Source organism: Notothenia coriiceps, unplaced genomic scaffold (genome assembly GCF_000735185.1).
Source record: "Notothenia coriiceps isolate Sejong01 unplaced genomic scaffold, NC01 NC01_scaffold00007893, whole genome shotgun sequence".
Taxonomy (NCBI): Eukaryota; Metazoa; Chordata; class Actinopteri; order Perciformes; family Nototheniidae; genus Notothenia; species Notothenia coriiceps.
In genome coordinates this window covers 50,994-65,739 of record NW_011340594.1, presented here as the reverse complement: position 1 = coordinate 65,739, position 14,746 = coordinate 50,994, and the positions used below count along the sequence as shown (strand labels likewise).

The following is a 14,746-nucleotide window of genomic DNA, read 5'->3' as shown; positions in this document are numbered from 1 at the left end:
TACCCCTGACTGCTCCTGTGCACCAATCACTTTCCACAACAGTGAAACTCCCTTTAGTTCTGCATTATGCAGAAAAGCAGCCACTTCCATTTCCCATATTTCACTTTAAAATAGAACATTTGTAAACAGTGTCCTATTATGTAAAGCAGGGATGACTCTAAAGTATTATGTTGCTGTGGGCTACCTCTAAGTCATTTTTGTTTTGCTAAAATGTGCATCAATAAGTATACCACATGAGCTGTTTGCAACTTTTGTTAGCAATGTACCCATGAATTTAGAGAACTATCACTGGATTACTTTGATGCTAAAGAAAATGTGACTCGATCATGACTCCAAAGCACACTTGAGATATAAGAGTGTATTTCTTTCTATGATTTCTAAGTGGCGTTTTAACTTTAACACTTTAAAACCACCTTTTTAAAACAACTGAATTCCCTGAAGGCCTAATCAGTGTGCCCATGTTCAAATAACACCAAACATAGGGTCCTATGAGAAGTTTAAGTAACTTGACAACATATATATGACACATCTTCATAGCACTGACTAAAGAGTATATTTCAAAGAGTCATGCATGCGATGAACTGCTTTTAATGTGTAGCTTTCAACCCAAAGTACAACACGCAAAACACAGTTTAACTTTTCAAAAATACGGGGTTTATTGACTTAACTGCAATCAATACTTACAAAAGACGGGGGAAAACAGGTTTTCATATAAACTCACAGAATTGCTGTAGTGAAAAAAACATGGCTGAAAAAATACATTCAACTGTTTTACTTTCTTTGAGTCAAAATCTGTGTACCTCTTCCGAACAAGTGAAGGCAACACAGAGCAATTGACTTAAAAACTAAAACTTAATTGTCCTCCATTTATCAAATATAAAAAAGGCAGAGAGGCCTTAGCTACCTGGAATGTATTCAAAGAGGCACTTCCAATGGTCAGAGGGGGCCAAACAAGTGCATCAAGCATCCAATCAAATTAAACTTTCCTCAACCCATTTGGTCACAGCTATTGCTTGTAATAACAGACTGGGTTTAAGAACATTACTGACAGAAGACATTCAGAATTACCAGTCTCTTAAATCTCCTCTGATGTGAGCAACCCATTACTTCTACCATAAACCCAAGTACTGCGAGTAAATACTCTGATCTGGAACCAGATCTGAGACAAAAACAGACAAAGTGAATCAATGTGATAACAGTTAGCTACTGTACTGTCGGATTATTGTCAGGTTTGAAGGGGGAAAGATCAGGAATGAATACAAGCCAGTCCAATAAGAAGGAGTAAGAAAAAAAGTACAATAAATAATCAAAACGCAAAACAGCTTTTGTTGCATTTTTTTTTGTTGCTTTAAATTAAGTTTCATTTTTGACAAAGTGTAGTTGCAGAACAAAAGTCATTGAAGTACAATATATTAAACTGTGAAAAAAAGGAAAACTGACAAAAACGTCTTCACAATCTTTAGATTAATATGGAAGATCATAATTTAACATAAAAGAAAATATATTCTATTGTTCATTATCCAGATAAATACAAAACAAAATTAACAAAAAATGCATATGATCAGCAATAAATATGTTCTGATAAGTTAAATAAGCAGTGACACGCAAACTTTCCATCTGGAACGCTTTTCAAAACAATAATAAACGTAATAATAACAACATTAATAAAAAATAATTATCAAGTAAAGAAAGCAAAAAAAAAAAGGGGATGTAATGAGTACAGAGTGCTCCTCAGAGCAGGTACTAACGTGGGGGAGAAGTAAAGTAAAATAGCTTGGAGAACCGATCTCATCCAGTCGCAGGATGTACAACTGCACCATGGGAAGGCTGGAATTCCCCAGATCAGCGAGGATGAAGGCGGGGGGGGGGGGGCAGGGTTGAGAGGCGGGACAAAGTCTTACAGGTTTAATGATCAGTTTGATAACAAGACTTCCTTCCCAAAAAAAAAAAGAAGAGCCAGTGACCAGCAACAGGAGGGGGGGGGAATCATAACCAACTTCCAGTTCAAAGTCCTTCCTGCAGACTCACCAAGTCCACAATTACATAAGACTTGTGAAGAACTGTGATGGGGGGCAAATGAGAAAGAACCAAAAACAAACAGTAGTCCATTCACCATAAACACATGCAGAAACCGTCCAGGCACTTTTCATTCTGTTTAAAAACTATTCATATCTTTCAGGGTCTTTATTTTTTTTCCATTTTGTCTCAACTCGGTCTGTAAAAACGGCTGTGGTAGATCTTAAGTTACGTTAGTGAACACCCTCTAGCTAGCTCAGGGGAAGTGGTATCGTCGGGGGAGGAGGGGGGAGAAGGTAGAGGGTGGTGGGGGCTAGTGCAATGCACTCCCCTTTCCAAGGCCACTTGTGCTGCTACACATTCAAGAACAAATGAAGAAGAAAGAAGAAAAAAACAAGTGGCACCTGGCAAAACAGTCAATTGTTGTTCTCATGATTTTCATTGTTCAATTTCCTTTTTTTTGGCACTATGACACATGGAAGGGTACTTTTTAAAACTTGCTGTGCAGATTGACAGGGATGAAATGATAGTTTGAGTTCAGAGAGAGTTCCCTTAATTGGCTGCATCATTTCAATGCTAACAAACTGTTGTGTGAGGGAAGCTAAGAAAAGGGCAGAGGTAGAGGGGAGTGCCGTGTTCTCTTTGTGTCATCGAACTTAAAGTCACTGGGTGCAGTTTAATCATCAGAGATGGAGAGGCGGCTGAAGATGGGCAGGCGGCGGGTGGTATCCAGCGTGGGGGACTCTGAGCCGCTCAGGCTGCCTCCAGAGCTGCTCTGGTAGCCCTCTTGGTCTGACAGGGAGTCGGAGGGAGGGCCTTTTGTAGACTCGAACATCTGAGGGGACTCCAACATGGGCCTGAAATAGTATGGTGTGCTTGTTGGAGAGGGAGGTGCAGGGGTGTTGGGCTCTGTGCCCACAGGACCCACGCTGAGGCTGGGCCCGAACAAGTTGGCCAGCTCCTGGCTGGAGTAGGTGAAGGGGTTACTGCTGGGCCAGTCAGGGACCTCATCAGGGAAGAACATGGGTGGAGGGGTGACGGAGGTGGGGCTGTCTCTCAGCCCCCCTGAGCTGGAGAAGCCTGCGAAGCTGTAGCTGTGCTGCAGTCGAGGCCTCTCCATTTTGTTGGAGGAGTTAAGAGGGGAGCACTGCTGGGGGGGTCCTCGGCGCTCCTCAGCATTGTGAATAAAATGGCAGCGAGGGCCGTACGGGCAGAACCCGATGGTGTGGAAGGTGCGGCACAGCTCCGTTTTGTATTTAGGGTGGCGGCTCAGGCTGCGCAGTTCATGGATCCCATGAGCAAACTGGCATTTGTCACCATACTTGCAGGAACCGTTCTCCTCGAAGGGCCTGCAAAGCTCCGTCTTGTAGCGGCTGGAGTTCACCTGGCTGCCTCCGGTGGGACTCGCAGGGCCCAGGCACTGTTTGAGGAGGCGCTCGCCCGTCTCGGAGAAGGAGCGGTCGCGCATGCGGTTCTCCTTGTTGTTGCTGGCATTGCCAAGCCCTGAGATGAGTGAGGAGTGGTCCGCTGTCTTCAGGCTGTTCAGAAACTGGTTCTGGTTGAACTTTGTGCTGCTGACAGAGTGCCGCCGCTGGTACACGCCCCCCATCGGGGGAGATCCCACCGCCTTCCTGTCCAGCAGGGCTCCGGTGGGGCTGCAGATGGACACATTAGTGCCAGTGCAAGGGACAGACATGGGATGGTGGGATCCCAGGTTGTTGTTGAAGCTGAGCAGTTTGTTGTTCTACAAAAGACACAAAGAACACACATCATGAGTAAAACATATTCAACATATTCTCCAGGACTGACAGTCAATGTGGTTCTGATTGTAATGAAAGCTAGTGGGCCAGAAAGAGAAATCCACAGCCTCCTCTTGCATGACTGTGTTCTTTTTGGCTCTGACAACACAAGCGGATACAGGCCTATAGACCAGCAGCTGGTTTGGCAAGTTGCCCTGGTTAGGAATGTGTGCCTGTTTGGTAAATGGAGCAGCAGCACATGAGGCCACAGGGCTGTTAGTGGCTACAAAGAGCCTGCATCATTTGAAAGATAATGAAAGTGGCAAAGCATCCTGCTGAATTACAAGAGAAAACTGATCTGCCATTCAATACACATCCAAACTACAGGAGATAACTGGGTTAGTCACAGATTTACATGAGTTTTACAAGCCACCAGAGTAAAATCTACTTAAAAAGCCGCGAAGAATAAAAAACCCTGTATGAAACATGAAAATATATGCAAATGAAAACAGTGCCGTGAAGTTAACTGAGCATTGACCCGTAAACAGTTTTGAAAAAAAAGGGATTTCCCTACAAATATTAACAAGGTTAATCATAGAAACTGGTTTATAGGAGCAATCATAGGTAAAAGCAAGACAAATCTAGTCAATGATTAGCGAGCATGTGGCTGCTTTGTGAAGAGTATTAAAAGTGGCGCTAAACTGCTCTCATGAATCAACTCAAGCTGACGTCTGAAACTGCACCATAACTCCTAGGCAAAACTACAAATTAAACTAAAACTGACGTGGCACATGCTGGAAATGAAAGTTTTACATTTCAACAAGTGTTTACACCTAATGTGAAGTTACCAGCATGCATCGGCACACTCTTCAAAGTAAATAACGATGTTTAGACAGGAAACAACATGCACGAATAAGCAAACAGTCTTAGCCAAAGAGAGGCGGAAAACGAATCAAACCCGCAAAACAAAACAAGCCTCCACAGAGCCGAGGGACGCGGGCATGCAGCTCATCATTCCTCCACAGCGACTAACCCTCTGCTGCTAACAGGCTAACACACACTACAGAGAACCAGAGACAGGCACAAAGTTGTGAAGCTACCTTGTTCATTATTTCGAAGTCGAAAAAAGGCGACACCACGGCTGTGGTCATCTTTGCAACGACCAGGGTTCAATCGAAAGTAATACAAAAAAACAAAAAAAGTGTGGTTGTTGGAAAAGTTGCGCAGGTCTGCTGAGTTTCTGATTTGCAGCTCCTGTATATTTTTGACCCTGCAGAACTCCCCCTCTGCCCTGCACCAGCCCCGACATTTGCTTTTAATCCTTTGCAGGAGGAGCCTCGAAGCGCTGGGCGTTAACTTTCAGTCAACTTTTTTTTTCTCGACTGAGGGGACAAACTTGCAGTGGGTTGTCAGTTGCTTTGAGATTACTACACTGTTGCACGCAGTGTGAATACCAAGCAGTTCTCGGCTTTATTTCTAACCAACATGAAGTAAAACTAACACACTTTATATCCTCAACTCTTAAGTAAACTATATTAGTCAGATTTGACATAAAAAGTGATTATTTAGACTTATAGTACATTACATGTTGTGTTCATTAACTTTTTTAGAGGTATAGTGTCCTAACTTTTTATTGACAAAGGAAATACAACTAACTTACTATCAGTAGATCTTAAAAACCAGTAGCAAAAAGTAGGTTACAACTTGATTTCCGTCTTTTCTTTAATAGAAGTCTGGTACTCAAGCAGTCTGGAGTTGTTTACTGGGAGGCGCTTCACTGTCCTCAGGGTTTCAGCTACCATCCACTCTGTAATTAATTTACTCTTAATTGCTGGACTGTAACGTCACTTGTGGGACTTTCCGGTGAATTCAGGCAGCCTTTTAACTCTTTCCCGACCACAGCTATTTTCCTGTTAAAACGTTTATTCTCCTACTGTTTCTATTACATCTCCTCTTCCTCACCAGCTGGTGTGAACTCTTCTGATTATGTGCAGGGATGTGTCATTCCATCAGGTAGGCGATAACCTGATATACGAGTGAGCTCACCAGATTCAACCGCAGCCGGTGACAATGATGTTTGCAGAAACATATGAAAGAACTGGTTTCACCTATACAAAGTCTATTGTGCTCCCTCTCTCCCTCCTTCTCTCTGAATCCATGACAGAGCAGCCATGGGCCATGTGCAGAGTCAATGTCAGGGTTGGGTTGCAATAGAAAAGAGAGGAGGTGAAAGAAAGGCAGGGTTGGGGGGAGAAGAAAAGAAGCTGTTAACGAAAAAAAAAAAAGTAGTTGGAGGAGGGGATGATGGCGTGAGGGGGAGATTTATGGGGGACGTTTATTACTACAGAGCGCTGCCCCAGGGAGGTGAGGGAAGAGGGGTGGGGAGAGAGAAAGAGGCAAAACATTCCCTTTTCCCTTCCTCTTCTTAGCCTATACAGGAGCAGCACAGGGGGTGGAGAGCTTTGTCTCAACAGCAGACGTGAAGGAGGCAGGGGAAGTTGTTTTTGTAGTGAAAAGTTGAATTTAGCTGAGTTAGAAAGAGGCCAGAAACAGCACTTTCATTTCAAACATTTCTGATCCAAGTCTGACCTTTGAGGAGCTAATGTTAGGCTCCCAAGTAGATGTATCTTTCTGAGATATTCTGGACCCTGTCACAGCAAAGAGCGAGGGTGTGTTTTAACATAAAAAGAGTTTTACGAGCCGGGGCTGTTTGGTGTAATCTCTCCCCCCTCCCCCCTCCCCCCCGAGTGTTTTCACAGACGACATGGTGGGATGACAGACTCGCTGGAAATCACGTCTGCAGTTCAAAGGCCCTGTCACTGATTGATTTAGTAGATCGGATTGATCCTCTGAGGAGAAACTACAGCAGGGATGTAGAAGGGGAATAACCATTTTTTATTTGAAGCAAAAAACTTTCTTGTTTGTTGTAAAAGGTCTTAAAGACATGTCACACATTAAAGATCATAAGAGCTATTTAAGTCGAATAGAGAGCCGGGACGTGATCCAAGTACAAATTTGAACTCTACAAGGTCAGGGTGCAGGACAAAAAAAAACCTGATATGAAATGTCTTCTTAACCTCAAGAAGCCCCCACACTGCAGTTGTTTACTTTAATACTCTCAGATGTATCGTGCCTGCCTGATATTGTGCGGAGGAGTCGTCCTTCCAGGTTTAAGAGGAGGCACCTGTTTCCTGCCAAATGAAAATGTCTCAGGGGATATTATCAGATGTGTTCCTGTTTAAAACATGCAGACACTATACGACATCATTTTTCACACAGTGCCTGGCAAATATCAGCACATTTTTGTTTTGTTAAGAAATTATGTATGTTGAAATGCATCCGTATATTTGGGATTTGTTGACTGCAATGCAAACCCTTCTTGTCCTAAGGTGATTGGTGCACAACCAACGATCAAAAAAATCCAAATATGTTCAAGAACAAAAGAAAATAAGTTAATTCCCACGAATGAAAAGTTAGAAGTTAAGATTGTTCTGGCTTTTTTTGCCTGAAAATGACTGAAATTAATAAACCAACTATCAAAGTAAATACAGATTTTTGGTTTCTTGATTGAGTCATCCAAAAATATGACTGATTGTTTTGTTTTGAGGAATATTTTTTTCCTGACCCTTTATTCCACTTCCCAAGTTAAAAACACAAAAAGAAACAAGCTATATCTCTGCTCTCCTCCTGCAGGATGTCCCTCTCACTGTTAAAGAGTGGAGCTCTCTCTCCTGAGACTTAATTTCTAAGGATTTGTGCTCCTCGAGGTCAGAGCTGTCCTCCCCTGGCTCATCAGTGTGTGTTGTTGCTGCAGTCAGTCACTCCTCAGCCCTTGCTGCATGGCTGATTCCTGCCTCCTGCGCCGATGACCCCCTCCTTACAAGGGAGGAAGAGGCTTGAGGTCACTGATAACATTTAAGTGGGATGCCTGGATGTTAAATATTTTATCTCCCCGAACAGGAGAAGAAAGAAGTCATGGGGAATCTCGGCAAATTGGAAGTTGTCCGTGGTGACAGTGTGTTGAAGCAACAGTTTACTGTAGTTCCACATTAACGCCAGCAGAGGGCGGGTTTTCCCCTTTCCTCTTGTTGCAGCATTTCCTTTTTACTCCCTTCTCTTTTTACTGTAATATCTCAATACTTCTCCAAAGCATGCATTTAGCTAATCAGAATTGTGAGATTAGACACTTAAGTCAGCACAGTCAAACTCAGCTCTTTCCTCGTGTGGCTTTGAGGTGAATTAGGACTCAGCACAAGCCTTTGCATTGTGTAATCAGCCTTTCCACTGACACACTAACTTTATGGCCTTGTGTGAAGCAAAGAGACTTATCAGCTACACAAATGCTCAGACTAGTTGTGGGGTAATGTCCCGCTGTGCTCCACTACATCCCACTTAGTGACCACAGGCTCAGTAAAGGACATTTTAAAAGAAATAAGTAGTATTTCTTAATGCCTCAGGGTACATCATGTGTATTCTGGGGACTTTTTGGATGAATTCTACTGACACACACACACACACACACACACACACACACACACACACACACACACACACACACACACACACACACACACACACAGTAATTAGAAACGTCACTTCTTCACTTTAATGTGTTTTTCATCTTTTACATTGGAGTGAAAATATAACAAAGTTATTCATGTCAATCACAAGCGAGCACCCAGTGATTGAACATTGGATACTTTAATGGAGTCTATATATTTGACTTTTCTTTACTGTTTATATTTTGTTTATCTTTTTACTCTTTCCTAATTCTGCAATCTGTTTCCTATCATGTTACTGCTGCACTATCATTTCCCTTGTGATAAAAACAGTTTTATGTCTTAAGCACAAGTAGTATTGCCAGAATGTAAAAAATACTTTGTTACAGGCTAACGTCCTGAATACAGAATAAGGGTAAGGACAGAGTGTTATCAGCAATGTTTTGAATGTTTGCTTATGAATGCTTAAGATGTGTAAAGTTAAAGTACTTTAATTAAAGGAAAATTCTGTTGAGTGTTATATAATCAAATAATTTCATCATTGGTACAAAATCTTTACATATTTAGTTGTTGTAGTTGTTTGAGGTTAAGCTGATTTTAACTACTTTAAATACAGGGAGTTTAACCGATAAAAATTGAGTTGATATGTCATTAAAATCTTAGGATTCAAAGTGACCTAAGATATACCGTTTTTTATTGTACATGTGATTTGCTGCCTTCTTGGCCAGATCACAAAATAAAGGTTCAAAATGTGAAATTAAAGTAGTCCAACATTAAGTACAAAAAGACTTAATATGGAAATACTTGAGTTAGGTCCAAGAGCCTATATTTTTTTCTTACAAACATTACTTCACCACATTAACATTTGACCACTGGAAGCATGATATGATACAGAAACTGTCCTATTATAAGCCATAGATTACATAACCCTGCGATAACTTCCCATTTTTTCCCAGCATGTGAGCACGTCTTTCTTAATACTGTCAGGGCAGATAGTTGAGCAATGAGAGGTCAAGGAGAGTCAAGTTAAACAAGCTTTCATAAATATGTTGTACTGTGTCGGCCCACGCTCGCATTAACACCACGTGGGGTTTCCTCTCTGTTTACATTCTCTTCCCAACATCCCAATTTGCGTGATCCGGTTCTTGTAAGCTTTGACAGCCAGGGCATCCATGATCGCCCCCTTTCATGTCTCATGGTATGTTTGCCAGTTTCATATGGGAGGACTGTGGTCATCTTGTAGGGTGAAACTAGCCTCAGAGCACGGGGTGAGGGAACGAGGGAACAAAATGAGAACTAGAAGCGATTAATTGTCCATAAGAGTAGCCACAGCATTGTTAGTGGTGAACCGCCAGCTGCTCTTGCTGATGTCGTTCCCATGACTCGCTCCAGCGTGCCCATCCTCTCCACTTCCACTGCCCCTCCGCTCACACTGGGTGGGATCATCAATGCTCGGCTCGGCTCATTTGGATTGCTTCGACACGTCACGGCATTACATTCACGATCAAAACAAACTCCATTTTGGAAATGAAAGCCCCTGTCATGGCCAATTTCGCAGCAAAACAGAGTATTAAATATGATATTTGGTTGTGAATGTAGCAACAAAACAAGAGAGTGTGGGGGTTTAAAGGAGATTAACTGTCCGATTCTCTAGAGGAGGGTTGTATTTAGAACGAAAGGCCAGCTTCCTCCTCTGACTTCCTGACCTGCGTTTCCTGAGGAACAATCTCTGTCTGTCCAGAGGGCTCATGGGAAGGGAGAGTTTGGTTTTCCACTGGCACACCAGAGGTCGCGGTAAAGGTCAAAGCCATCGAGCTATAGAAAAGAGACGATGAACACAGATATATGACACACAATGCAGCGCACTGATGATACGCAAGTGCACACTCACTTCTGGTAGGAAGGGTTTAAAGGACACAGGGAGGGAATCTACTGCTTGTTGTGTCCACTCCCCCCTGGGCTCAGCGTGCCTCCGCTGGGGGACCGGACAGCCCTGACCCTGGTCCAGGTGTCATGACCATGCGGCGGACACTGAAACGAGATATTCCTCAGCTCCTCACTCAACGCAGGGGAAGAAAATCAATGGGCTTTGTATGGCGTAGGAACAGTGGAAAGCATTCTCTCACCGAAAAATCCTGCCCCATCTGTCTCCATTCTGCAGCTCTCTCAGACCTCACAACTGGCCCTGTGTGGTCACTCCTGGACTTGAATTACACCGTCCATGTGTCCGGCTCTGGACAATACACAAAGCCAACCGCCCGTGCGACCCTGCCCACTTTTCTCACACTTTACCCTTCGCTGATTTATTGGATTGGACGTTTCTTCTCTCCAGTTATTGATATTCCTCCAGATGCTGTTGGAGAAGAAGACACATTCTGACATGGTTTGCATTTTCTGTTTGACAACAGCTCCCCTATCGTAAATGAAACAATTGGAAATTAGCTCTTGATGGTGTGTGGTTTAACGGTAGTGTGGTTTTAATTAAAGTAATGTTCAGCAGTGAGAATAGGATCTGTTGTTCGTGAGTCCTCAGTCGACCCAGAACATGTGCTGATTTCAAATTCCTAGGCGTGTGATGATTTATTGTGAAGAAACGTGCTTTTATCGTTACCACGGATAGTTTGGTGCCTGTCTTTATTGCCAGTAGAATGCTTCAAATGATCTGCAGATCACAGGATGAACACACTGCAGGACATCTATTGTTTTCCATTACCACTCTCTATGAAGGTATTGCTGGTTAGTGTTAGCTTCAGGGGGGCCTTGCAAAGTCAACGCACTGCTGCAATTGAATAAAACATAAGTTGAAAAATACAAACAACACATGCTCAGCATTTAGAAAGAAATGCTGCAAATAAATAATTAATCAATTTGACAACGCACATGCAGCCTGAAGAAATATGCAGCAATTACAGAAAACAAAAGATAAATTGGGAATGCATTGCTATGTTTTCAGATTTGAAGCATTTTCTGTTTTTCGGTTGAGCTTCTGTATGTGGTGTGTTATTAGTTTATGCTGCCTGTCTCGGTTTTTCGTTATGTTTTTTCAATTGTCAGCACATTTCTATATTTGTTGGCTCTCTTGGTATTTGGTTTTGTATCTTTACCTTGTTATGTTTTCTGTTTCTATCGTGTGTTTTCCTGTGTGGTTTGACACCTTCAACGCTGGCACTGGTATTGAGTGTGTGCCGTATTGTTTTTACTGTCTCTGTTTTTCACTGTGTATGTGTCAACCTTTTTGGCCACAAACTAATCCCCCTCCCCCTTGATCAGTAAATATGTCTTCAAATTGTGGAATATCTTCAGGGTTCACTCTTTACTTGTCTCTCTTAATGTGTTTTCTTTTGTTGCATGGACCTTAGCTTATGGTAAAGCAGGCAGTGTAGCTGCAGAACAGCAGTATGTGGGTGTTGTGGTGAACTCAGAGAGCAACAGGTGTTTCTGCTGCAGCAGCAGATCATTCATCTGTTAAACTGCACCTTTGCCTGTCTTCCTGAGATGAAACGTTCGTATAACTTCTGCTCTTTTCTTCTTTGTGACCTGCCGCAACTCCCAGAGAGTCACATGAGCTCGTGAAGTGTGTCCGTGTTCACTTTAATGGAAAAACGATGAGGAAATGAGTAAAACTCAAGCTATGTGGATAAAGATCAAGGAGCCTTTGGCAGAAATATTTCCTCTGAGGAATAGAGACAAGACTCACAGCATTTCACGTTCCTACAGGGGCCTGAACACATCACCATCTCCCCGCTTTGATTGTAATTTGGCAAAAGCGCTCCCAATTACGCAAAGAAAATAACTGAGGGATTTTGTGTGATTGCCCACAACCCCAAAATAGAATCTGATGTCCAAGATGAGGCCCCTTCTTTTCTTCTGTTTTTGTAAAGAAAACAACCCTCTTGTTCTTTGAGACTGGTCCGGTCCAAAAGCCCCCAACTGTTCCCCACTCCGCCTTTCTTTCTCCTCTCCCTCTTTCAGACTGTCTTCTTCCCTGGCAGGGAATGAAGGTGCAGCTGTGTGGAGTTCTTTGGGTTGAATGAGAAGAATCAGCCCATTTGGTTGACTTTCCTGGCCAAAGCTGTAATTTTCTGCTGCCAGGGTTTAACATCCAGTCCGGAGCAGTTCCTGGGCTCCAGCCGTTACTATCCAACAGGACAATGGGGATTATCCTTCAGGCATATACCACACAGGGGTCCAATATCCTGTCTGCCAAAATGTTGAAGCATCTACAGGTCCAGACCAAACCGCTGCCTTCTTAACAAGTCAATTAGGCCATTGTTGAGCCTTTAACAGTGCTGGGTCTCATTCTTTCTGACACAAATAATCTACTCCCCCTTTCCCACCAACATGGTGGTTCAACATGCTTCGGTTCAAACACCTCACTTTGAACCATTTCAACCTAGCATTAGCAATATAATAGTAGATTTAGCTTGACTTATTCGATGAAGACATCAGTCAGCATTTCATGTTCTACAGACTTGAAAAGATGGAGTCCTGCATGAAATACAGATTGTTACACATGGTTGTACTGTTTCAAATGTCCTTTTCTTCTTGCAACCGAATGATCATGTCTTATTTCAATGTAGTGTCACTCAATTCTAGAAGAACCCCTAAAACAAAGGTCCAATTGATGTTGAGCTCATGAAAAAGAGATCAAATGACATGTAAAAGCAGATGTTTATTGTGATTTGACCAGCAACTAGAGTGCCTGGAGATTTAACAAGCAAGCAGTATTATAAATTATGCAGTGCATTTCTTTTTTTTTATGTATTGTCTGTGGTTCAATGTCATTAACATCAAAACGTACACAGCACTTGTGGGTGTTTCCAGTCAGCACTCTTGAGTGTCACATCGGTCGCACGTGACTCTGTCAACCCAGGGGAGCAGCTGAATATGGAAACACTTTTTGCACTTGTTAAATACTTTCTGGTTTGTCTTTTTTTTCTTGCCTTGCCTTGCCTTACTCTTATAGGTTCTAGAAAGTCTAGTAAAATGCAATGGCTTTCCCAGAAACGAAAGTTTATTGTCCCGCTCAGCCCACCCGACTCATAAATAATGGTGCATTTACCAAAAATCCCAAACCGACAGCCCCCACTTTCATACCATTACCAGTACAAGTGTACGCCAAAACCGCTGCCAAAATACACCCAAACAATCCCCCTTTCTCCTCATTGAAACCTTCCAAGTGTCTGTTAACAGTGTTTACTCCGTTGAAGCGCTCCAAGTCCACACTCAGAGCGAGGGACGGTCCAAATGCTGTCGAAAGGAACTATATGTACACCATTAAACTCAAATCTTCATTTTTAAACTTTTGTTATCATAATACAGAGCTTTAAGTGCTTTACCAGGCGTGCACATGCATCAAAGGCCTGTGTTTTTTCTCCACTCTGTGCTGCAACAGCTACGGTGCAAGTGTGATCCAAAGTTAATAAAACTCACTGCAGGCTTCCCAGCTAGAAATTGACTTGTAATAAGAGTCACAAAATGAGCTTTTGATGCTAATAACGCGGCTTTCATACCAGAAAAAAAAAACATTTTTACCCTGCTTTCATGCTGGCTTAGGAGCAGGATGCGGTCAATTTCTATGTGAGACACTCATTCAGATCTTTTGACAACGCCAACACGCGAGTCGACTCAATCCAATAAAAATCAAGGATATTATGAAGAGGAGGATGAAAATGAGTTCCACATGAGCACCATCCCTAAGGGGGTAAAACTATGAGTACGTTTAATATGGTGACCTCAATCATTTACCATTATTTTGATATAAACTCCACAGCTGTTTCCAGGCCCCTTGGAAGTTCACCTCTACCTGCTTTGATCATCCACGTCGGCTAAAAGTCCGAACAATCGAGCTTTAATGTTTCTACTGAGTCTACTTTGTGAATGGAACCGAGTTAGCAGGTAAGGAAACAGAGAATGTGCAGCTGTGGCGACAAAGGGCAGATCTGTAGGTGGGACCGATACAGTGCTAGAGCTTCCACTGTGGGCAACTTTCTCTTCTCGCTGCATGACTCACCATGGGTTAAAAATTGAAATACCACCGAAAAACGGTCACAATGTCGTCTCTCCTATTGAACGATGACGTCAATATTGACGTACAACACTGAGCGTATTCTGTCAACAGATTTCACATAACTGTATTAGGTTACTTGAAAGCAGTCATTTGAAATGGAACCTAATATTATTATTGCTTTCAACTATTCTTATACAGTTATGAGAAATCTGTAATACACTTAAAGGTCACCTATTATGCAAAACCCACTTCTTCATGTCTCTTCTACATCAACATGTGTCCCCTCTGTGTAAAGACATTCTGAAAGTTTCAGGAAAAAAGATTCTCTCTCTTTTTGTCCTGATCCATTTCTATAAAAACCTGTCTGAAAATGAGCTGATCAGATTTTGCCCCCCCCCCTCCTTATCACCTGAATCTCCTCCTAGAGCACCATTGAGTTCTTTGTAACCAAATCTCTCTCAGAGGGGCGTGGGGAGGGGCTC

The 14,746-nt window shown here is 42.6% G+C and overlaps 1 protein-coding gene across 1 annotated transcript; it reads right to left on the bottom strand.

Moving 5' to 3' along the window:
- Positions 1-631: 631 nt before the first annotated feature.
- On the bottom strand, positions 632-5,047 carry zfp36l1a (zinc finger protein 36, C3H type-like 1a). Its single transcript, XM_010769838.1, has 2 exons — positions 4,856-5,047; positions 632-3,760 (listed from the first exon to the last, which is right to left on the bottom strand). Exons 1-2 carry the CDS (start codon positions 4,904-4,906, stop codon positions 2,693-2,695), a joined length of 1,119 nt encoding a protein of 372 aa, XP_010768140.1. The 5' UTR covers positions 4,907-5,047; the 3' UTR covers positions 632-2,692.
- Positions 5,048-14,746: the final 9,699 nt, after the last annotated feature.